Genomic DNA, 24284 nt, shown 5'->3' with positions numbered 1-24284 from the left:
CCCATATCCAAGTGCTTGCCGTTTTATTCTATCAGACAGGCAGCCTGTCTACAGAAACTCACCCCCTGAAGCCAAGAACCAGCAAGAGCTGGCCCAGAAAGCCAACCAGCTGCAGCACAGCCAGCACCTGAAGGGGCACCTTCAGGCCTCTCGGGGTTACAACAGCGTTTCTCTTACGGCCACACGCCTTCTTCCAGGTGTTCCATCAACTGCTCCCACGGGGATGATGTGATCGGACTCAGTGGGTGATTTAATCTCCTGGAATCTTCTTCCTGTGGGCGTTATTGCAAGGGGAGGCTGTTTAGCTATTAATAAACGTTACGTTGTTGTGGCAAACCAGGGAGGAACCCGGCCCGTGGCTCAGGGTGTGAGGGTGGAGAAATACCTCCTGAGGGAGAGAACTGGAAAAAGCCGGTCTCTATTTTTTTAAGCTGGACAACGTCATTATTTGTTATCTCTTTCACGGAGCCCAAGGGCGTTTTGAGGACAGGCCGGACCGTGCCCTGCGTTTCGATATGGAACGGAGGCAGCGACCCGCAATGAGGAGCCGCAGCCACATCTCAGACCGGCCCCGGGCCGCGGCCGTTGGAAGAGTTCGAAACCCGCCAGCAGCCAATCAGCGCGCAGCACGCCCCGCCCAGTCAGCAACCTGCTCTCGGGTACCTCAGAAGGGGGCGGGGCACTCCAGCGGACCAATGAGAAAGAGGATTATAGAACAGAAGTGTGACGGGCAGCCAATGGGCGGCGCGCTTAGTGCGGCGGCTCGCTTTTTGAATCGGTGACGGCGGCTGCTGATGGTGGTTGTTGCGGTCGGTGGCGGTGAGAGGGAGACGGGCCTGGGCGGCTTGGGGAGTGTGGGGGCAATATGGGGCAATATGGGGCAATGTGGCCGGGTCGGGGCTGAGCCGAGCCCAAGCAGGGTAGCTCTGGGTGTGGGCAGCGTGGGGCCGTGCTGCGGAAGAAGGTCCCGGATCGCCTATGGGGCGGCGGCCGGCCGAGGCGGAAGGGAGGCCTGACCCGCTGCACCTGCTGGCCTGTGAGCTCCGGAGGTTTCCTTTAGCTTTGTAGTGACAGCGTCAGGATTCTTGTTCCCTCTTATGTAGGGGGAGCTGCTACGTGCATGTCTGCTGTGTGTGCTGTTTGTTTGCTTTCTTCTCTGCTTTGGCACTACCAGTGTGTGGCTCTGGTGACTATCTGTGCTGTGTTATTGACTAATGTGGGGGTGTTATAGCCCAGCTCAAAGCATCCCAAATGAAAGCCCGTGAAGAAAATAAGCTAGGAAAACCATCTAGAAAATCAATGCCCGACTCAAAGCATAGGTTACTTACTAACACGCAATATAAATGTAGGAGTGCTTCAGTTTGAGTGGTACAGAGGGTTATTATGGTACAGCAGTCTGGTTATAGGGGTTATTCTGGGTAATTCTGGGTGTTGCTTTGTAAATACTAATATTAACATAACTGATGAATCAGAGGAAACGTGTACTAAGAAAATGCACTGTCTCCTGGACAGTTGTCTTAAAACATATTTTCAGGTTCAAGATTCAGATACCTGTGCAGAAAGAAAGTATTAAGAGCTATGCTCTTCCAACTCATCTCCTTGATGAACGAGGAGGGATGGACATCTATAAGGGAAGACAGAAGGCATGTAATGATGGATACTTGTACAGTGCTGTAATAATGTAGGGCGGTATCCTGAATTGTGTGGGTAGCTCTATATGCATGCCTAATAGCTTTGTAGAAGCCTTGATTCATTTTACCTGACAACTCAAAGCTTTGCAAAATACTTTATGTACTCTAATTCTTCTGCTGGTGTTTTGCTATTTCCATAATAGGCTTGTAGGCTTGTGGACAATCCTTTCTACCAGTTCCATGACTCCTTCTTTAACTGTTCTGTCAGTGGGATTTTAATGAGCAAACTTTTTTTAGAAGCCTGAAGTTACTTCTGACAGCCTTTGTCATAGGGTTCATTAGGGAGCTTTTTTGGCAACTGTAGCTTAAATGAGCACATCTATCTTCTAGCTGTTGAAGAAAGAGAGAAGTAATCATGGCTGACAACAGTACGCTGGTGTCTGAAAACGGGAGGAGCCTCTTGGCTGATTCTTCTGTTCTTGATTCCAAAATTGTAGAAAACTCCAAAGAGAATGTGTTTCCTGGATCTGTTGTGGATGTTGAAGGTGATGTAAGAAGTTTAAGACCAGTATTTTGCAGTGACCGATTACTTTGTGGGTGTTATGCTTTGGAGAACTGGAAGTGCTTTGCTGAACCACAGAGTTGTGTGTAGTGTAGCCAAAAGGGTGTTGGTTTGGAATCTTTCCACTAGCAAAGGAGCAGTCTTCATTTTAAGCTCTTTTTGTTTTCAAAATCTTGGCTCGTAGCCATGAAATTAAATGGCTCTTCTGGCTCATGTATTGAGAGATACTTCTATGGAATGAATAACTGTAAGTGGCCAACTGATGCAAGTGTTTGGAAACTGGGTGCTCTGTTGTGCAGGATTACAAGTAGCCCTTAAAGTAGTAGTCTTGAGTTTGGAATTTATTTAGCTTATTAACTAATGCTAAGATGCGAGCAACCGAAACTCAACAGAAAACACACTAAAGCATTTTTGTTTGCCTGCAAAGCAGTCAGTCTTCTTGAGCAAGTGACTGTTGGAGGCAACACTTGCCCCTTCTTCCTTTCATTTCAAAGGCACGTTGATACAAGGAGGAAGAAAAGAACAAGATATCTAATTTTGCTTCTCATATTCCGTTGTGAAACTGAATAGTTATTAGGAAACAGTGAGCCTTCTTAGCTAGGAGCATAGAAGCTAGCAAAGATTCTGTCTGTCTTTCAGCGGTCTTGCTATCTAGTTCTGTTACAAGCATCAAGTCAATTTTACTGTGACTGTATGGTCATGAATTCAAGGATGCTTTTTGTACCATATAGTAGAAGTTTATGCTGTATGGTCAATTGAGCATGTCTTAGTGCAAGGACAGTCTTCTTGAGGCAACACTTATTTTCAGGATTGATCTTGATAAATAAGCTGTCTTGAAAAGATTATAGTCTACTTCTTCTAGAAGTTATTGCTTGATTTAGAACTAACATGGGTTTTTCTATTGAAATATGGATGTTATCCTTGTTTCTCTATAAACAGAAGAAATGCCTCAAATAGAAACAAGAGTGGTTTTGGTTCAGGAAGCAGGAAAGAATGAAGAGCTGCTGAAAGCCTTGGAGGTATGTGTGCCTGAGGTTGTTTTCTTGCTTTTCTTAAAAAAAGAGAAAAAAAGTACTGAAATGAGATGTCGTTTTTCATACTTCTGCTAACCAATGTGGTTCTGTACTAAAGTTCTCCTCTTCCACAGACCATTAGGATAATGGAAGTGCCAGTTATTAAGATAAAGGAAACTAGCCCTGGTAAATCTGAAGAAAAACTAATAAAAAGTATTATTCATATGGTATGTCATGCAATTAAGCACGTGTGATTGCATGCAGCATGTTGCACTTCACTGGGACTGAAATGTGTGGACTCTTCCTATTTATGTTAATTGGGATAGTGGTCACAAGTAATGCAGATGTTTTGATGGTGTCACTTATAACTCTTCAATCTTCTCAAAACTTTCTCCAACTTCTTCAAACATCTATCAAGGAAGCAATGTCTGCTGCTCTTCAGTAGCTGTTTTCTAGAGGGGTGAGAAATCAGTCTAGACATCCAAACGCATGCTTACTCAGCTAACACAAGTTCTTGCTATGAACTGGCTTCATGATTGGCTGACTGTCTTATTTTTCACTTGAAAGCTGTGTTTAACATTAAGAGGTGATTCTCTGTTTCTTAATATTAAAAAACAAAGCCCTAGGAAATAAAATCTTGAACTAGTGATTGATAGATAATGTTATTAAGTCTTTAGAAATATCAAGCAGTGAACTTAACTAATTTCTGTTATTTTAGGTCATATGCAGCATGGAGCTAGCTGTTATAAGCTGAGTGTTGCTTTTTAATTGCACCCAGAGCCAGCTTAAGATATTCTGACTGTCTGAAGGGAGACATTTCGTTTTGCTTCTCTTTTTCTCCCTATCTATAGTTAGTTGCCACTGGGATGTTGTCACTGTGAACTAAAGTAAAACTACTTAAACAATTATTTTTTTTTTAATTCTTCAGAGGCAGGAACTGCTTTGAGATTTTTTTGGTGCAGTTCATAGCTATTCTTATACTAGGAAACAAGGTTACTCATCTAGCTTTTGTCAACCTTTTTAATAGTATGTCTGTCCAGGTCTGAATTGTACACTTTCCTAATGGTCGAAAGTTAAAATTAATTTTGACACTAATTCAAGCATGTTGCTTGAATAACATTCTACCTCTTCCTGGCCTGCTTAAGGAGATTAAAGTTCCCTACATGAAGACAAATACAATAGAAGAGCTTGGAGATTGTGATTCCCCAGAATTTGAGACTGTCTTCGTTGTAACAGACTTCGAAGGTTCCATCTTTAATAACCTCTGCAAAGCAGACTGCCGTGTCATTGGGCCACCAGTAGTACTGCATTGTGCACAAAAAGGGGAGGTATGTGCTTCTTATGAGATCAGCTGAGTAGTTCTTTCATGCAGTGAGTTTAAGTATGAAGTGTTCAAAGTTATCTCCTTTTCTTTGTGAATCACAAATATTGTCATCAAGTTAAGATTGAGGAAAAGTTGTTTTTTTTAGTATCATGTTAGGTTAGTGCATCTAATGAGAAAGCAAGGCCAGATAGTGGTAAGATCCCAACTACTGCAGTAGCTGTGGGAGTTGCTGTGGAGTTATGCCATTATGAAAGACAGCATACAAGTATGTACTGGTAGACACTTATTTTCAGAAGTCCTCACTTAAAGGAAGGTGGCTTGAGGAAGAGAAAATGTGTGAAGTACTACCTTTGAAATTGGGAAGTTCTCTAGTTACTTTATCACTACTGCTAGGTCTAAAGCTGATGCGGAACTCAAAATGCAGGCTTAGACTGGAAATAACAATATTATATTAGAAATGTTGCTTCTATTAAAATATTCATCATTATACTTTTAACTGATGAGCCAACTTCATCTCGTTTCAGCCTTTACCTTTCTCATGTCGTCCGCTGTACTGTGCAAGTATGTTGAACTTGGTCCTCTGCTTTACAGGATTCAGGAAGAAAGATGAATTAGTAAGAATTTTTTTTCCTTCTCCCCTTTGGATAGGTAAAGCTATATTAAGTATGACTTTATAATGCTCTTCTGTTCTGTCACCTGTAGGATTTAACCATGACTAGAACTTCTATCTTGGGAATGAGCTGCTTTGTTCTTCTGTTGCTCTCCAAAGGCAATGATATCAATGGATAGTAACAAAACTTAATTGGAGTCACTTTTTATTGGAATGATACAATAAGTACTTGAGTCCAAGCTGTTTAAACACTTGTAGATTCAGGCTTTTTGATAAGATCTAATTTACCCAATACTGTTCTTGTATTTCTATAGGAAGTAGTGTGGTCAGGTGAAGCTTTTCAGTACTATTCAGAGTACTTGCTATTATTGTATCATGTTGTCATGCTATTAGGACTTGAGTTTTGACCTAAACATTAGGTTTTGTAAACTCTTCTTGTACCTTTCTCACTCTGCACTGTGTATTGACTGCAAGCTCATCTTTTCTTCATTTTTGAAGGTTAAGCTGGTGACCTTAGTTCATCATATGGGGGGAATTATTCGAAAGGACTTCAACTCAAAAGTTACACATCTGGTGGCTAATTCAACACATGGAGATAAATTCCGGGTATGTAAGCTTCAGTGGTACTTCATGAGAACTGTCTGAATTTCCCTCTTGTAACAAATTCCTTAAGTTTTATTTCAGCTTGTAAGTTACAAGCTTTTTTCCCTGTACCACCAGCAGTGACTTGTAACTACAAGTTTATCTGCTGTTGATCTTGGATACCCATTTGTCTCGTAGAGATCTCAATAATTCCCTGAATGCAGAGTTTTTCTTTGTAGTAGACAAGTTTTGTAAATAATAGGAACTAAAATGTTTAGGTCATGTTATTGCTTAAACATCAACTAAATTGTTATTATGATGTTCTTGGTCATTTCTTTGGACAAGCACATAAACCTTGAAGTAACTTATGTGAAACTTCAGTATTCAATTTTTGCAAACCTTTAGAAAAGAAAGCTTTCCCATAACCAGTTGTTTTCAAGTCTTCATTTATGTGCTTCATTTTTGAAGGAATAAGTTCACATTTTTTTGCTGTATGTGTCTTGAAAATTAAAAAACTATGTTGGAATTTTTCTTGACATGGAAGGAACTGAAATAGAAAAGTATTTGTTGCAGTTTATGCACTTCTTGTTTTGTAGATTGCTGTAAGTCTTGGTACTCCTATCATGAAAGCTGAGTGGATTTATAAGGCTTGGGAGAAAAGGAATGAAATGTAGGTATTTACTTTCCTTCAGCCCTGAACTTATGTCCTGTTTACTTGTAGTATTGTGAGCTGAAGTAGTGTCATAGTACTGATGTAGTGACTTTTGTGCACCCTTTTTCTAGTGACTTCTGTGCAGCTGATGATGATGTTAGAAATCAGTTCAAAGTTCCTCCTTTCCAGGACTGCTTGCTAAGTTTCCTTGGATTCTCCGATGAAGAGAAAGCAAGCATGGAAGAAATGACAGAGATGCAAGGTTATTGTTTGTAAATGCTGATCTTTGGGGCTTATAGCTGGTAAATATTTCACTGGAGCAAAATCCTGGATTACGAATCCTAAAGCATTAGTGAGGAATCTTCACCATGGAAAGCTCTAAATTGATTCTTAGATGTCTTCAGTTCTTACAGCTGTTGAAGACTTCTAACTTCTTAGACTGATTGAAGTTAGGCCGTTTTAAAAGAAACTACAGAGTGTTTGAAAATATCCTAGGGAACTTTCAACTTTGGTATGAAATGTCACTGGTAAAACACTCGATAGATGTTTGAGGTTTTTTGGTAGTGTAGGGTTACACTAAGAGTTGCATAAACAGTCACGAGGTAATAGATAACAATGTTTCTTGCCTTGTGTTGCTAGAACATCTATGCAATACAGCTACAGAAGTGGGAATGCAGTGGGTGTGTAATAGCAAGCAGTCTTCAAACCATGGAAGTTGGCTGCTTTTGCCTTTTTTCTTTTTCCCTGACCTTTTTTTTCACTAAAACTTATATAAGATTATTCACAAGCTAGAACCTCTGTGTCACACAGAGTATACCTGCCTTGTTGTACGAATAAGGAAGAAAAGCTTTTCAGTAAAGTATAATGTTTATTTCCAGGGAGGTTTAAATGCCCTCCAAGCTGTGCCTTCTCCCAGCATTTTTCTATGTGTACTTTACTACTGTTTGCTGATGCTTATTTCCTAAAAGCTGTCTGCTGCTGGTATTATATGGGGCGTTTTGCAAGTTCTCCTTGGCTCTAGGTGTTGTAAAACTATCAAACCAACACCTTTTAACAATAATATTATTGTCTTGCTATTCACCTCTTTGTTTTCTTATTTCTATAGGAGGATGTTATTTACCAGTTGGTGATGAAAGGTGTACGCACTTAGTGGTTGAAGAAAGTACAGTAAAAGAGATTCCATTTGAACCTTTAAAGAAACTTTATATTGTAAAGCAAGAGGTTAGTGCTTACAGATTCTTGAAGGAATACTTGTATATGCTGCTCCATGTGAGACTTTCTCTTTAGCTTAAGCTACTTGCTTGCATTCAGTGTGCAAATAGTCTTAATACTACATACATTACTTTGAACACATTTAACATTGTTATTTTTAATGTGTGGTTTCCTTATTCTTCAGTGGTTCTGGGGAAGCATTCAAATGGATGCCAGAGCTGGAGAGTCCATGTATTTATTTGAGAAGGTGTGTATTATGTGGATGATTTCAACACAGCTTGTACTTGGTGGTGAAATTAGTATGTGTGGAGCCAGAAATGAATGGGTTTTTTTAAACAGCATTTAAATCTCAGGTAATGAATGGTAAGTTTACCTCTAGAGTATTAATTTGAGGAATTCTTTTGTTTCCTGAAAGCTGAACCTAGTTTTAGTAAAATAATAATAATAATAAAAAACAAAAATATGGATCCTATTTTTTTTATATATATGTATTTATATTTATTTTTTACAAAATAAAAGTAGGGCTTTGTCTGTTTTTTCCTGGGGGGGGGGGGGGGGGGAGGAAGAAATGTTCTGTGTGCTCATCTGACCTATGTTTGCCCTGAGTTGTGCTTGAAACAGCAAGTAAAAAGACTAAACTCAATTTTCTTTCTCTACAGTCAGAGAGTCCTGGCCTCAAAAAGTCTGTGTCACAACTTTCTCTGAGTACTCCAAACAGCAATCGTAAAAGACGCCGTTTGAAAGAGACTCTTGCACAGCTGACTAGAGAAACAGACATGTCACCTTTTCCTCCTCGGAAGCGCCCATCAGCTGAACACTCGCTTTCTCTTGGGTCCTTGTTGGACATTTCTAACACTCCAGAATCAAGCACTACCAATGGAGGTATAGCTAAAAACCTTCATTTGCATGCGCTTGCAGTGTTTAAGAGATTTCTGCATACAAATGATAATGGTAGTGATGGAGAAGTCTTTCAGTATTTGCTGCAGGTTTCCTGAGTAACTCCAGACTTTCTCCTTGAAGTGTGTGGGATTCAGGGTCAAGGTGAAGCATTCAGATACAGGGGCAGGCTGCTTCTTTTCATCACAGTAAGCATATTCAAAAGCACATACAGAGAGGAGTTACTGGTGCTCTTAAAACAAACAAACAGAAAACCAAAACCAAACATTTAAAAAAGCTTTTAAAGACTTAAATATAATATGTTACTTGTATGTAAGAGGCAATGGTTTTAATTGAAGAGGGTAGATTTAGGTTAAATACTAATTAAGGGATTGTTCCCTATAAGTATAGTAAGACACTGCCTAAGTTAAATGTTGCAGGTTTTGCTTGTAAAGACAAGCAATGGTTTTGGGCTGCTTATGTGGTATCTGAGAGACTTGTTGATGTAGCAAAGCAAAATTAGAGAAACATAACTTGAATGTGTAAATAATATTCAGCTCTTGGCCTCAAATTGTTACTGAGCATAAGAGGGTTGAGTCATTGACCAGTCTGTGAATGGCTTACTAGTGGTTTAATAGTCTAAGACTAATTCTGAGGAATAACACATTAATATTAGTCTGTAATAGGACTAATAAAGTCATTTTTAGAAAGAGTTATGATGTCTAAATAAAGAATAGCCTTTTAATCTTCTTTAATTCCCTTGAATTCTGAAAGTTTCCTTCTTGGAGGTTGACCTTTTCAGGAGCTCTCATTTATAGAACTCTGTTTTCTTGTGTAAATATCTTTTAATCAGAAACGCCGAAATCCTGTGCAAGGCCATCGAGAAACTCCACTCCTCTTCCACTAAAGCAGTCTGCAAGATGGCAGGTTGCAAAGGAATTATATCAGACAGAAAGTAACTATGTTGATATTCTTACAACAATTATTCAGGTAAGCTGGTATTACAGCAAGTACAATTCAGTTGTACTAAGACACATGGTGTTGATGTAAGTGACTTGTTTTCTTTGGGCTTTTTAGAACTTGGAGCAATAAAGATGTGTGAGAGATAATGTATATGAACTTACAACTTTATTGGTATATTGAGGATGTTGTTAATTATAAAACCTGGAAGTTATAAACCAACTGCAGATCTCAGATTAGAAGCTATGCTTGATATGAAGATGTTAAACTTTAAGAAAATAGGCTCTTCATGACTTTATTTTTTTTAAGATATTAGTGCATAGAGGTGGAAAAAACACCAGTGCTGTTTGCTATTGCAAGAAGAGCAGAATAGCAAGCAGTTTACAGGAGAAGCTTCACTTCCTAGGAAGTTTGCTTCCGCTGTGGCTGATTATCATTCCTGAAGAATGTGTGTGACTAGAGGAGATAAAGGGATGATTCTATAGTAATGCTAACTAACTTAGCGTTTGCATTTGGAAACCACTCTTCCATAATCTGTTCCTGTTAAGTGGAAACAGGATGTATCAAGATTGTGACTGCAGGAAAGTATGATCTGGAAGACAACACCATTATTTTCGTAACTATTTTATACACAATGCATGGAAGATGTAATGACTCTTTGTCTAACACATCAGTTATTTCAAGTTCCATTGGAGAAGGAGGGACAACTTGGAGGACCAATACTTGCACAGGAAGAGATTAAGACCATATTTGGCAGCATTCCGGATATTCTTGATGTACACACTAAAATCAAGGTAAACTGTAACTTCCCCCTACACAGGGAGATATGATGCCAACTTTAAGTTCTGTTTGTGTTAAGTCATAGCTACTTGAATGGATACAGAATCATTAGGGTGAATTAAGTGTGATTCGGAAATATACTTTTAATTTATAATTAAGTTGTTAAGTACCTGAAGTGTGAGTGTTATATGTAACTAATACTGCCATTCATGAACTGTACTCAGAATTAAGAACAGTGGTTGTCTGTCTTTGCTCTACTTTAGTGTAATGAAGATAAGTAGCAGATATAAATGGAGAACAGTGATGAAACCTCTCAATTCAAAGGGAATCCTGAACTTCAGCTGTACTGTCTTGTCCCTGTTATTAGCTGACTGTAAATAAGCTTGATCCTTATCAAGCTGATAGGTGCTTAACAGCTTGCTCTTACTCTTCTTAACCCTTGGTGCACCTAGTTGGGGAAACCTATGCTAATTCTCATTTAATCCTAACTGCTATTATGCCATTTTTGTTATAGAGCTAACTAGTTCAGACACATCGTTAGACTCTACTTCTATTGATTCAAAACTGTATATTTAGTAAACCAGAGGAGTTTTGCTATCATCTCTTAATAAAGTTAAGAGGCTTACTGTGAAGTTGTGTGGATTTTAGGATTGCCTATTTTATTATGATTTTGTGCTGACTATGTGTGTTTAGCAGAGCACTGGTACCATCTTAAAGCTTTATGCAGTTGACACTCACACTATTTTCTTCTCCAATCCTTGCACCTAATCTAGGAAGACCTGGAAGATCTTATGGTGAACTGGACTGAAAGCAAAAGTATTGGTGATATCTTTCTTAAATATGTAAGTTTCTGTTTTTATGCATTTGAACTATAGTGAGATATTATCTTACAAATAACCCACTGTAGGATGTAGCGAACACAAGCATAGCACTACTGAGTAAGCAAGAACACTGACTCGTATTATTGTATCTTCTGTTTAGACTTCTTAGCTGAGTTAAGTGATATACTTTGTGTAAGTAATCCCTGTCAGCCCACATCTGTCTGTTTGCATTATGGATTAAAACTTCAAATGGGTGTAATTAAAAGCAGCCTTCAATTTGCAGCGCTACAGACATTTTCTACTTAAATGGTAGAAGAAACTCTTACTGTAATTTTAGTGATCTTCTGCCTCCTTTCAATAGTATGGAATTAGAAAGTTAACTTTTTGAAGGCACTTGCTTTTTTCCTTGAAGACTTAAAATGTGTGAATAATGACTGCTTATTTTTCACGAGTACATAATGTACAGAGCATGAAAGCTAGGTCTGGGACTGCAGTACTTTTTAACATAGTAAGTCTGATACTTATCTTGTGCTTTTGCTGCCTTAATCATGCTGAGGCAAAGAATGTTTTGTATTCAAATGCTCTTGATCTGAGGTATTGCTTATGGTGATTTAATGCCTTTTTTCCTAAAGGTGATTGCACACGCTAGTTAAGATATCTAAGATTTCCAAAACTTTCACTGAAAGTATCTTGTTAGATAAGAATCTCCTCTGCTTGAAAGAGCTGCTCAGTGGCTTCTAGATTATCACATTTGTACTTGATCTTTGAGAGCAGTCTGTATTTCATAAGCAGCCTTGAATCTTGAACAGTTGGCATGCAAAAGTGTCCTAACTTGTTATGTGAGCACACATAGGTTTACAATGCTTTATACTTCATTAAAATGTGCCTTTGAGCAGCTCAGGGTGTACAGATATATGTGCAATGCTACATCATATGTAAAACAGAGCTCTTACAGTTGTTTGTTTTTTTTCAGTCAAAAGACCTGTTGAAAACATATCCACCATTTGTGAACTTCTTTGAAATGAGCAAGGAAACTATTACTAGATGTGAAAAACAGAAGCCAAGGTTTCATGCCTTCCTGAAGGTAGGTGTTCTCCTTGAAGTTGTGTGAAGGTGGCAACTACTATGAAGTAAACTATTTAATGCAGTTAATGAGGAACTTGAAATTTAAGAACCTGAAGGATTGTTGAATAGGAAGGATTTGAACTTCAATCCCTTAAGCTTCTCAGGTGTCTTCTTTACTAAGAGATTCAAGTTCCTTGTTTGTAACAGCTTCTAAGCTAGTTTGATTATATGCTGAAAAACTTATTTGTCTCCCAAACACATACCTTCTTTTTTTCTTTATTGATCCTCATCTTTGTGCTGAAGACTTGCAAGTTAATAGCTATTTTGGGAAAACTGTTGCAGAAATGAATTTCCAAGGAGGCAGAATGTCTCGCTATTCCTGTGGCTAATGAGAAGGAGCATAAGTGAGGATTTAAGAGAAGGCTATCTTCAAAAGGAAAGTTGTCTGTAGAGGAGTCCTTATACTCCCAGGGTTCTAGAGAAATCTGTATAGCTGAGTGTTAGTTCAGTGTAGCTTTAAATCTTCTGCATCTAATGAGCATATCTTTAAAAAAAAACAAAACAAAACCCCAAAACAATCAAGCTAAAAGATCTCAGTTCTTGTTTTCTGAGGTATTAAGGACTATTTCTGCATATTAATAATTAAATGATGGGGAAATGATAAAGAATGCAACCAGCTCACCTGTTTCACTATGCCTTAACAACTGGAAAAAAGTGTGAGAAGCTGGTAATATGGACAGTTGAACCATTTTGAAAAGATGAGTGATAAACACCATCTAGATTTGAATGTCTTCTAATGTGATTGCTTAATCATTGTGTACCTGTTTTGAAAGACACTGGGGAAACTTCTGCAGTGCTGGCCTTGGAGGATATAACACTTCCCTTTTAACTGGAAAAATAAGAAATATTTCCTTTTTCCCCTTTTTCTTGTAGATAAACCAAGCTAAACCAGAATGTGGTCGTCAAAGCCTAGCTGAACTACTTATCCGTCCTGTACAAAGGTTGCCTAGTGTTGTTCTACTACTAAATGGTAATCTAGTTTGTTTTTTGTTTTTTTGTTTTTTTTTTTTGTATGTTTGATCAAGGTATTTAAAACCAAGATAATCCTGCTTTTGGCATGATTAGAAGTGATTTGTCTTACATGAAGCATACTTCTTTCTAAGAGATAATCACACTTAACAGCAGTCAGCAAGACCAATTACTGAAACAAGCATAGTTCAAGAAAATTTCACTTGTGTGCTTCAGATACATACATGAACGGTTAGAAGAAAAGCTTGTTCTGAAAACAGTTTCGTTGTCTTAAGCACAAGTGTAACTGAGGTTCAAATGAGAGAGCAATTCATATCAACAAGACTACAGCTTCGTGTGTTTGTCTTGAGATCACCCACTTATTGTAACAACTATAAAATCTGTTAGATGTGAGTTAACAGTGTCTTCACAGACCACAACATCCACTTCATAAGGCAGGAATCTGGATTCTTAATAATGCATGTAAGTAGTCCTTTCTAAAATTGGCTATTAATGGTAGCAACGTAAGCTTTACATGCAATTAAACTTGTATTTGGAAGCTGAAGTCAAGTACCATATGTCAGCATAAATAGTGGTGTGTAAGTCATGCATGTGTTAAACTACTTCAGTTGAAGACTGCCAGCTGCAGTGATGGGTAGTTCATGTGGGTGAAATGATATGAAATTGCTCTAACCAAAAAAATTAAATTGTCTTCCTAGTTCTCAAATTCTCAACATTTTATTCTTAAGGGTGTGAGAACTTGCAATGTTTTGAATTGCAGATCTTAAGAAGCATACAGCAGAAGACAACCCAGATAAAATCATTCTAGAGAGAGCTATTGAATCATTAAAAGAAGTGATGACGTAAGTGAAATTCATTCTATAAAACTGTTAGATGTACGGATCTGTTCATCTATTTTAAATTGTTCTAACTTAAAACATATTGCTGCCATATGTTTTGTCTCCATTTAAGTGTATGTAATATGTATTCCTTTGGATTCTTTTGTTCTGTCTACTCTGTTCCAGTTATTTCTATCCTCTACAGAGTGGAAGAGATGTGGGGGATAGATAGCATCCTTTAAATCTTGTGTATATGTAAATTTCCATTGAAAGGTTATGTAGTATTGGTGCTGGAAGGTTGGTCTGTTGTGGTCCTGTGTTAGCTATTGATGGCACCATTCTGCAAGCTTAAAGCTGAAGCTGTTCAGATTATAAAGCTCACCTCTTCTGAAGTGTAGTGTGTGTCTCCAGCAATGAGACTTTATGCATTTACTTAAGCAAATGCTTGCCTGATTTACAGCAACTCTTAATGTGCAATTATTCTTGCATTTGACTTCTGATGAACTGTAGTGTTGACTTAAGGTGGTGGTGAGACCTGTAGAATGCAGCATATGAGAATTGGTCTCTGCTTCCTCCCTCTTCTGGCAGGGAGGGAAACTGCAATAACTGAATGCTATTTTAGCTAATAGAACAATATTCTTGTCATGTTATAGTTCTGAAGTTTCATGTATGCCTGCTTAGCATGTAGTGCTTGGACATACGAGTAAATGTACTTTACTTCTGTATGTCCAAGGGCTACTGTAAGCTTTCTGAATGTTCAGCTTCATTATTTTTGTCTTAAATGCAGTGAAATCATTTACAGTTGCTTGATATTGAAGATAAATGTAATGTTCTTTCCTCAGACACATTAACGAAGACAAGAGGAAAACAGAGGCTCAAAGGCAATTCTTTGATGTTGTTTATGAAGTTGATGGCTGTCCTGTAAGTAATTTTTCAGAAGCTGCAGACCTGTAAAAATGATTGCTTGTTTTCCTGCTTCCTCTGCAAAAATAGGTGATGTTAAAATGCAATGGTACTATTTTAAATAGATTTCCAGTGTTAAGTTGTAAGCAAGCAGTAATCCAGCCCTCGAATTAAATGCTTAATGAGCTTTTTGCTTCTGTTGCGCAGGCCAATCTCTTATCCTCCCACCGAAGCTTAGTTCAGCGTTTGGAAACCATTGCACTTGGTGATGACATCTGTGACAGGGGAGAGCAGGTCACGCTCTTTCTGTTTAATGATTGCTTAGAGGTAAGATTACTATAAGAACACTTCTAATGAATTGTGAAATGCTTGACACTATGAACATAAACAAGAGAAACTTAAACTTTGAAGCAGAATCAAGTCACAGACTTTAAGTCACAGTACTAAGAAGAATTAAGAATTAAGTCACAGACAGCTGACACATCCTGATGTTACCTTTCTGGTAGGTACTGAATAAGCAACACGAGTAACTGAGTTTTGGATGATCTTATAATCAGATTAAGAAGTTGATATCAAAGATAAGGGCATTTTTGCCTTGGAAAAAGCAATTAACAATTCTATATGGAAATAATACCAACATATTGAACACATTTTGAAAGTTACCATCACAAATGCCTGATTCTTGTCCTGTCACTCACTGAATTCTTTTCTTAATTATATGCAATAATATCAAGTAATGATTATGGTAGTTTTCTGTCATTTCTGCCTTGTATGCCAATATCTGTACTCCTCTGAGGAATCAATTTCTATTTTTTTTCCTGTTTAAAGTATAATGCTTAATTCTCAACATATTTAATTATGCAGCTGCAAAGCACTGTACTTAGTACTAATAGATGAGAAAGTGCTGGATTTTGGCTCAGCAGGCTGTTGGCCTGTCTAAAGTTTAATTGTATTTAATGTGAATAAATATACCTCTGAGATAGGGCTGTCTGTGCTTTGACAAACAAGGAAAACAAATTCACATATCATATATCTAGACTAATATTATGTTAAGAAGATACATGATGAAAAGTAATTTGCCTAGTAATAAAGCTGACATAGTTTCTCTACTTGTGAAGGAAGTAAGGGAAAAATGAAGACAAGCTAAAAGCCTTAATTAAAAGTATCTCTTCTATAAAATAGAAACTACTGATGTTACCGCTGTTTTTAATGTAAAGTTAAGACTAACATCTCCAGTGTTGAAATCTACTCCATGATTGCATGGATGAGTAACAGCAAGTAATACTCTTAGGACACAATTCACCACAGACTGATTTGATTTATCCATATAGGCATTGTCTTCAGTGCTTAAACCTAGACTGACTTGTAATAGGTTTCCAAGTGCCTTTGCTTTGTTCTTCAGGGTAGAATTGAAACTTGTAATACAAAGCTGCTTCCTTCTTTCTTTTTTTTTTTTCCCCTGGAGTTGAAGGTGTTGCTGCTAAGTAACAAGTATTTCTTGGCTACTTGAACTATCTATAAGCATCTCTTATCTCAAATTCACTGAAGACTTCTGTCATACAGTAATGCAGTTCTTTAAAACACTCCAGTGTGTATTTCTTCATAGCAAGGCTTTATTTTTGTTTGTTTTAGAAGGTAAGAATACAGAAGGCAAATAAAACAGCAATGGACTTTCTAATTTTAACTTGTCTTTTTATTTAACTGCAGATTGCAAGGAAGCGTCACAAAGTCATTGGCGTTTTCAAGAGTCCTCATGGCCACACGAGACCTCCTGCTTCTCTTAAGCATGTTGTACTCATGCCTCTCTCCCAGATCAAAAAAGTCCTGGACATCAGGGAGACAGAAGGTCTGTCTGTATGATCTAAAATGCTCCAACAGCAATGAAAAATCTCTTTTAAAGGATGAAGGTTTTCCCATTGTGAGACAGAATGCCAGGGCATATTTGTTGTATGACAAGTTAGCTATGAAAGTTAAATAGTCTAGACCACAGTGTGCAAACTAGTTGGTGAACGAACTGGCTGCAATCTTCTTGAGATATGCAGACAAAACTCATAACTCTTTTGCGAGTGATAAAACAGAAGTTGTGCGTATAATTCCTTGTACCGAGTTATATCTCTTCTAAGTCTAACTCCTGGAATCTGAAGGGTTAGCTCTAAAAGGTTGCTCCCGTTATCCCTTGGGGTGGGAAGGCATATGAAATAGTTTGCTTTTTTTTTTTCTTACTTCTGTCTGGTTTATTTGTTATTTCAAAATTGCTACAGATTGCCACAAAGCTTTTGCCTTAGTTGTACGTCCACCTACAGAACACAACAACAAGCTACTCAGTTTCCAAATGACCAGCGAAGAACCTCCTAAAGAAGACTGGCTGAAAACATTGTGTCGACATGTAGCTAACACTATTTGTAAAGCTGATGCAGTAAGTTCTCTGGGGCTGTTTTTTTTGGAAATGTTTTGTTCTGTTGGCTTGGAATACAGGAAGGTGAAGAACTTGTTAAAAGTGGATGCGTTCCAGGTGAAGTAGAACAGAAAACATTTGTGCTAGAATGTCAGCAAGTAAGTGGTTAAAAAGTGGAAGAGGAAGCTTCTGGAGAAGATAATAAGTATGTAAAACAAAGAATCACGCCCTTCACCCAGCACAGATTAATAATAAGGAATTTAAACTCTGCACTGATGATTTTTTTTGTAGGAGGGCAAATCTCAACCAGATTGTCCTCAGCTCGCTTTCACTGTTTATCTGCAGTCTTAGCCTTGTGAACTATATGTTGGTTTAACTCTTTGTGTTAGGTTTAATCACTGTTATATGCTTTATGGGCATGAGAATGTAAGAGATGTGAAACATCATCCTCCTACAGACATTCCTCCAACCTTGAAATAGGAAATAACAGAGATGCTGACCTTCTTTTATCCTAAAAGCTCAGTGTTTACACTTCTCACAGCCAGAAACCATTAATTGGGAGTGCAGATCCCTCCCAGTTTGGGCAAAAGTCTTTTGCCCAGTGTTCTAACTATCCCAGAATATAGGCATATGTTATTCAAATTTGCTGAAAATTCTTGCAATATGTGAAGCAAAACCAGCTTGGTTTTGTTGGTAATGTTTTATTTTCTGCATTGTTTTCTTGCTGTATAGCATTTGTGCCTTTGAGTACTTTAGAACACACTTGCATTAAAATATCTTCTGTCTTGCCTAGAATCTCATCTAGGAATGTTGGAAAATGAAACTTGGCATCGTGGTTTCTTTCTTCCAAAAAAAGAGCAGGACAAGTAATAATTCAAATAGGTTAATTTACTTCAGTCTGTATCAGTCACCTGTAGTCACTCTTGATTCTATGAAGTATAACGCAAAGGGGTGGAAATACTATTTAATAAAATAGAAAATTAATGGATGTGTAACAAATCTGGTTCATCTTGCCCAGGACATTCAGAATCATATGCTGACAAATAGCAGTCTATTATACTGAATGCTATTAATTATGATTTGTGTAATAATTGGTTTGTAGTGAGTACATAACTTTTTTTGCTAATGTAAGTGGCAAGCTGAATGTCAGTCTAAGGTTTCTTTGTGTTTTCAGTAATAATACTGTATGACAATGAGATAGCGTAGATTTGCCACATGGTGGCAGTAAAAAACTTTAACTAGTTTGTCAGGCAGTGGGAATAGCCCTAGACCTTGTTTGGTGTTCTTATAGTTTTTCTTAAGAGTCTTTTGTGCCAGTGAAAGAAATAGGCGTGTAGTTTGTAACTCCCCACGAATGCTTTCAGACCTCCTGCCTTTGCTTTGCTTAGCCCTGAGCCTGGGTAAACAAACATGAAAACAATAAAGTTATTCTGTAACTGTCTACTGGTGGTTAGTATCCTGAAACCAACACAGATAGTTTTGTATTTCTCGTAACGTACAGAGAAAAAGAGGAATATGGCTATTAAAAATTTCTAAACCGTACTTCATGAGCTAGAAAATGATATTTTAACAAGTGCTTAAATTTGTGAAACCACTATTTTTCTCTGCAGGAAAACCTTATTTATGCTGCTGATCCTGATTCAGTTGAAGTAAATACTAAAGATATGGACAGTACTTTAAGTAGAGCATCTAGGGCAATAAAGAAAACATCAAAGAAGGTAAGATATTACAAAGACTGTGCTTTACAGCAGAACTTGGTCTAGTCAGAATGGCATTAGTATTCCATTTCGAGTGCTTTGTAGAACTTAGAGCAGTTGTAGGAAGAACTTAATCTCAGTGAAAAATATTCTCCTTAAAGGCAGAAAGTAAGAAGTACTTGAGGGCCTTGAAAGGGTAGTTTTGGGATATCTTAATTATTGGAGTATCTGAAGTGTTGTAAATATTATGTAGGTGTTATTGATGTTGTTATGGAACTTTATTTAAAAGGTTCAAACAATTAAACTTCAGAAAAACAGGCCTCAACTGTAGCTGCTGTTAGCGCACTGAATGGTATTGGTAGTTATCAAAGCTCAAATACATTCAAATGTATGTGAAGTGTGCATGCTCTAATGCTAGACTTCAGAATTGCACGGAAGTGTTGAAGGCTGTTCTCTGCCTGTATGTACTTTCCTCTGTGTATGGCTTAAGCTGCACTTAATTGATGTGTGCTCTGTGTTGCTGAGAGGGATTGCCTGGGAAGCAGGAGGAGGGGCTGCCTGTCTGCCCTGTCACATAGGCTTGCCCTTGGTCTGGTTCTGCTGAAAGAGGGTGAAGCAGCAAGGAGGAATCTGTTCTCCATTCTTCTCAGCAGACTTTTTTCTCATCAAGATGATGCCATTTCCTAGGAAAACTGTAGAGGCTATTGTAGTTTAGAAGGTGCTAAAGACTTAACATGCAAGGGGATCTGACCTTTCAAAATGCAAGGAGCGTGGGGAAATCTAGTTGACCAGACCTTATTTTTCTTTTTTTTTTTTCTTTTTTTTTTTTCCTTTTCTCATCTCTTATTTTTTTTCTAAATGCTGTTGTTGTGTGGACAAGTGAGAATAGCACTGGCTGTGGGGACTCCTAAAAGTCGGGCCCACTTGCAAGTTGTCTTCTGTTTATTTGGTTTTAATTGTTTTTCATGTGAGGAAGAGCTATTGTATTCTGGTTCAGAACTTGTCCTACAGATCTTCAGAACCTGAGTAGTAGCTTATTGTGGTAGCTATTACAGCCTGATCTTTGTCAGTGTATAACAGTGCTTGTCAAATTCCCCAGGTTACAAGAGCATTTTCTTTCTCAAAAACACCGAAGAGAGCTCTTCGAAGGGCTTTAATGTCACATAGTGCAACAGAAGGAAGAAGTCCCAGCTCAGCTAATGAGAGTTACATAGGCAGCCGTCTGAATAGTACATCGTCATTAGCGGTAAGTTATTTAGCTGTGCAGCCCAAGCAAGGAACCTTCTTAAGACCACAGCCATTCTAACGTTGATCTTGTAACAATTTGAAGATCTGCAGCGGAAAAAATTATTTTGATCTACTTTCATAGATGTGTTCTTCTCAGAGTGAAACTGTTTAGTGAGAAGGCTTGCTTACTGCAAATGCAGGAAGGTGTGCGTATATGTAGTAGAACCTGGGAGTTGATAATACATTTAAGCTGAAAGCAAGTTCTTGCTGGAACTGGAATATGCATCCTATTCTGAATGAGCAAGAAGCTCCCTGCACTCCTGCATGTTGGTTTGGGCTATTTCATTTTGGACAGAGCAGAAATGAGGCCCCTAAATAACATGGAGAGAACATCAGTGAGTATAGTAAAGTAATAGACAGCTGATGAAACAAACTGGGAAGGATGTATAGAAACTTACAGATGTTGCAGCCTGAGAGCTTTTAAAAAAGGCAAGTGAATTATCTGCTTATGTGTTCATAAAAACTTGGTGAAATAAAATGAGTTGGTGCTGCAGCTCCCGCTATTCTTGGCTACCCATTGCAGCTCTCTTCTGCCACATTAGCTCAGACACAATTTGCTAATACAGTCTAGTATATTGTTCTAGGATTTGAGGATTTTTATCATCTTCTAGTTTCTTTTTTAGTAAATCTGTGCTGAGCGAACATTACTTTAAAGCCTGTAGTTTGTAGGACAGCTAGCCAAGAACAGGATTTCCTGTGTATCTTTCTACTACTGATTTGAATGTCAGAATCTTAATGCAGAGATGATTCAGTATGTTGGAGTGGCCGTTAAATTGTACAACAAAGATTGCCATACTATCTGCCACATTAGATAGGCATGAAGAAATACAAATTAATGAGGGGAGGAAGTATGACAGTGAACTCCCTTGGTTTATAGGGAATTAACATAAAATCAGATTGGCTATAGCCCAGTTCTGTGTAGTGATTTTCTTCCCTCAATTATGATTGCTTCAACAGTTGTTTTGGAATTCTAATATTCTGTGCTTATTTTGATGTAGAACTGCATCTCATTTCCCATGAAAATGCAAGTCATGCATTTTTCTTGTTTGTGTCCCTGTGTACAATTTCTTCCCTATAATGACAAGAATTTAAGAGTAAAAAACTTATTTCATTTTTTTTTTCCCCATAACTTTTGGACCTCAGAATAAGCTGTAGCTTGGCAGTAGAGTGTGAGTTCTATTTGATGTTATATAGGGTTTTAAATCAATCTCCTACCCTTTAGAATTGGCATAAAGCTACTTTGATTGGGTCATGGGGTTGCGTTAGAGTAGACATCCATCTTACATATATTTTAATTCTAACATTAGTTTCATGTATTTATATATATATATATATAGTCTCTTAAGTATAATCCCCAAGAAAAGGGGATGGGCATTAACAGTCAGGCTAAAGCCTACCTTGTATGGAGTAAGCATCCAGTTCTGATTAAGACAAAATGGTACAGCTACCTAAAACATAGATTCCACAAAGGTATAAACAGGATTGAGTTCTCCTTTGACTTGTTGTAATGCTGTGGGTTACTCAGCACTGACACACTGTGCTATTTCTGGTTTTGAATGCCAAGTTAATTCTTTCAGAGATCCTTTTTAACTTTTCTTAATTAAAAGTTAGACCTAATTAAAATAATATTGAACAACTACTTGTTTCAATTTATTGTGTCCAGGCAGCAGTGAAGCTTGCCAGCCAGAATCCTCAGGACTAGTATTATAATGGCAGGGTGGTCTTGAATAGCTAACTTTATCTGTGGTTTTAACTTCTTGTTCCCCATATGTAAATAAAAAAAGCTATATAAAGAAAGGTTTAGGATTTAATTTAACTTTCATATATTGCCCATAACTGCAAATAGAAACCATGCTACAGACACATTTCCTAGAAGAAAAAGCTTGCCAAAGTGTTCTTACTTAAAAGGTTCCTGAATTACATGGCTACAGCAAACTATCTAACTATCATGACCATGTTGAAAAGGATGAGCAACAGAAGGTTGCTCATGAAAGTATTTAAAGGACTAATGTAAAAACTATAAAATCCAAGTAGATATTTGACAGGTCATTGTGATACAGCATATCGCTCTGTAGCCAAGAAAGTATGTTTCAGTGACCAATTAGGCTCAAGCCTAGTAAGAACACAGAGTTGTAGGGTATGAGGGGAGCAAGTTACTCTGAGATTGTGGTAATAACACACTTCCTTACATTTGCAAGGAGGTGAGTAGTGCAAAAAGTGTGACGTGAAATGTATGTTAATACTTGTTTAAAAGCCACTCTTCACAAGCATGTTCTTGCATTCTGAATTTCTGATCTAGTAACAAGGAGAAGTCTTTTATTCCTTGTGTACTACTTGTTTGGTTACTAAATGACTACTATTTTTCTTTCCTCCTCAACAGGGCATTTCTTCTCCATCCTTGGTCAGCCTTCCTTCAATCTTTGAAAAGAGGAGTCATACGTTAAGTCGATCAACAACCCACTTGATATGAAGCAGGCTTAAAGTACAGTGCCATACTATAGTGACTGACAAACAGCTGGCTGTTCAAATGACCTGTTACTGACATTAATGGTACCTTAGTCATTAGCACTTAGCAATGATTAGCAAAACGTTAGATAACACTAAGTTAATCACAAAGGGGTTTCTAGTTGTACTGATGTAGATCAGGTAATCGAGTGGAAGGAGTAACTTGGTCTTTGTTGGAGACCCACTATTCCCTTGCACAATTTTTTCACCAGAAACTGTCCCCTTTAAACAACAGACCAGTTTTGAAACAAGGGTGATGATCACATAACTTATTGCTGGCTTGAATGACTCCCATGCTTGCCTAACTTAATCAATTGGCTGAGCATCTTAATGTTCGAACAGTTGATTTCTTAAATGGAGATGCATTAGGAAGTGCCTGACCTTTTGAGTATGGCAGTTAACCTGTTGTACAGCTGCTTATTCCAGATATTTTATGTGTAGCTGTTTATAAAGAAATGGGTTTGAGTTTCTCTGATTATGATCTTCTGCAGCCTCACTGTAAGACAGTGGTGTGTTGGTCTATTTGAACAGTAAGCTTAAAAGCTATGACTAGCTTTGTCCACCACAAGTGATTAAAAGAAAAAATGAATATGCTCAAGAGTTACGGCTTTCCCTTTTGGTTAGGGCTGTTTGAAAGTAACAATGAAAAACAAACTTCCTGTGACATCCTAATGTTTCGTTAATAGCTCATTATTTAATGCATGAGATTACTGGTGTGACGAGGGCCCAGCAGTTTGGGTGTGTTAAATTTCAGCTGTATTCCTAAGGCTTCCATCTGTCTTTCTCATGCGTTTGTCATCCTTCAAAGCTATACATTCACTCCTTTCGTATCCTCTCAGTCAGTATGATCTAGTGCTATCTCAGGAACCATTTAAATATGTATATTTCTGCATTTCTTTAATGGTTTAGTAAAGGTTTAACTGTCTGTATTAGGAGCTCTCAACTTCTGGCTTCTTAACCACCAGTGTCCTGTCTTGTCTATATGTAATTAGTGACGTTTCTGAATCTGTCAGACTAAACTGCTTTTATATTTTGTACCAATCCAAGCAATGTAAATAAACTGTTTAAAACAAGACTCCTTATGGCTTTGCTAAGCAGGCTTTTATGGAAGTCCACTCTCATTTTGCACAAAAACACTGAGTTGGGTTCCACTCTATAAATGTACTTTGATTAACTATCATGGCTATTTTTAGTAAGATGCACAGCTTGCTAGGCCTTGGTTTGCCAGAACTGAATCTTTATTTCCTTAATGTTTGCCATTCTACCTTGTTTCACCAGGGGTGTGCGTGTGTATATATATATATACACATATATATATATATATCCATGGATGCTTTGGTCTTATTCAAAGCAATCATCTAAGCTAAATGTGCACTGGACTTGATGTAACAAAGTATCTCTAGGAAGGAAACCATGTAATAAATCCTATGCTAAGACTATCAACCACAGGTGTTGGTTTTCTTTTGTTGTGGTCTTTGCAAGGGCAGCTTCAGCCTGCTAAATTCCAGATAGACCAGTGGTTGCGAAACTTCTTCTCTGACTTTGTACAGTACTGTTTTTGA

The 24284-nt window shown here is 37.8% G+C and overlaps 1 protein-coding gene across 8 annotated transcripts; it reads left to right on the top strand.

The window, feature by feature from the left end:
• The first annotated feature begins 639 nt into the window (after window positions 1-639).
• Window positions 640-23950, top strand: ECT2 (epithelial cell transforming 2). 8 transcript variants are annotated; one of them, XM_072344276.1, is made up of 25 exons: window positions 640-819; window positions 2022-2176; window positions 3133-3212; window positions 3341-3433; window positions 4352-4534; window positions 5055-5144; window positions 5639-5746; window positions 6319-6392; window positions 6506-6636; window positions 7480-7595; window positions 7771-7833; window positions 8246-8468; window positions 9316-9452; window positions 10097-10216; window positions 10976-11044; window positions 11997-12107; window positions 13022-13118; window positions 13878-13959; window positions 14778-14856; window positions 15046-15165; window positions 16546-16684; window positions 17100-17254; window positions 18844-18951; window positions 20030-20176; window positions 22598-23950. In XM_072344276.1, exons 2-25 carry the CDS (start codon window positions 2047-2049, stop codon window positions 22685-22687), a joined length of 2745 nt encoding a protein of 914 aa, XP_072200377.1. In that variant the 5' UTR covers window positions 640-819; window positions 2022-2046; the 3' UTR covers window positions 22688-23950. The 8 variants fall into 8 exon arrangements, with proteins under 8 accessions (XP_072200377.1, XP_072200379.1, XP_072200380.1 ...); XM_072344275.1 differs by having other exon boundaries at window positions 641-809; XM_072344277.1 differs by lacking the exon at window positions 640-819 and adding an exon at window positions 901-1036.
• The last annotated feature ends 334 nt before the right edge of the window (window positions 23951-24284 follow it).

This window comes from Excalfactoria chinensis, chromosome 9 (assembly GCF_039878825.1).
Source record: "Excalfactoria chinensis isolate bCotChi1 chromosome 9, bCotChi1.hap2, whole genome shotgun sequence".
Lineage (NCBI taxonomy): Eukaryota > Metazoa > Chordata > Aves > Galliformes > Phasianidae > Excalfactoria > Excalfactoria chinensis.
Note: the sequence above shows the minus strand (reverse complement) of the source record. Positions and strands in the feature narration are given on the sequence as shown.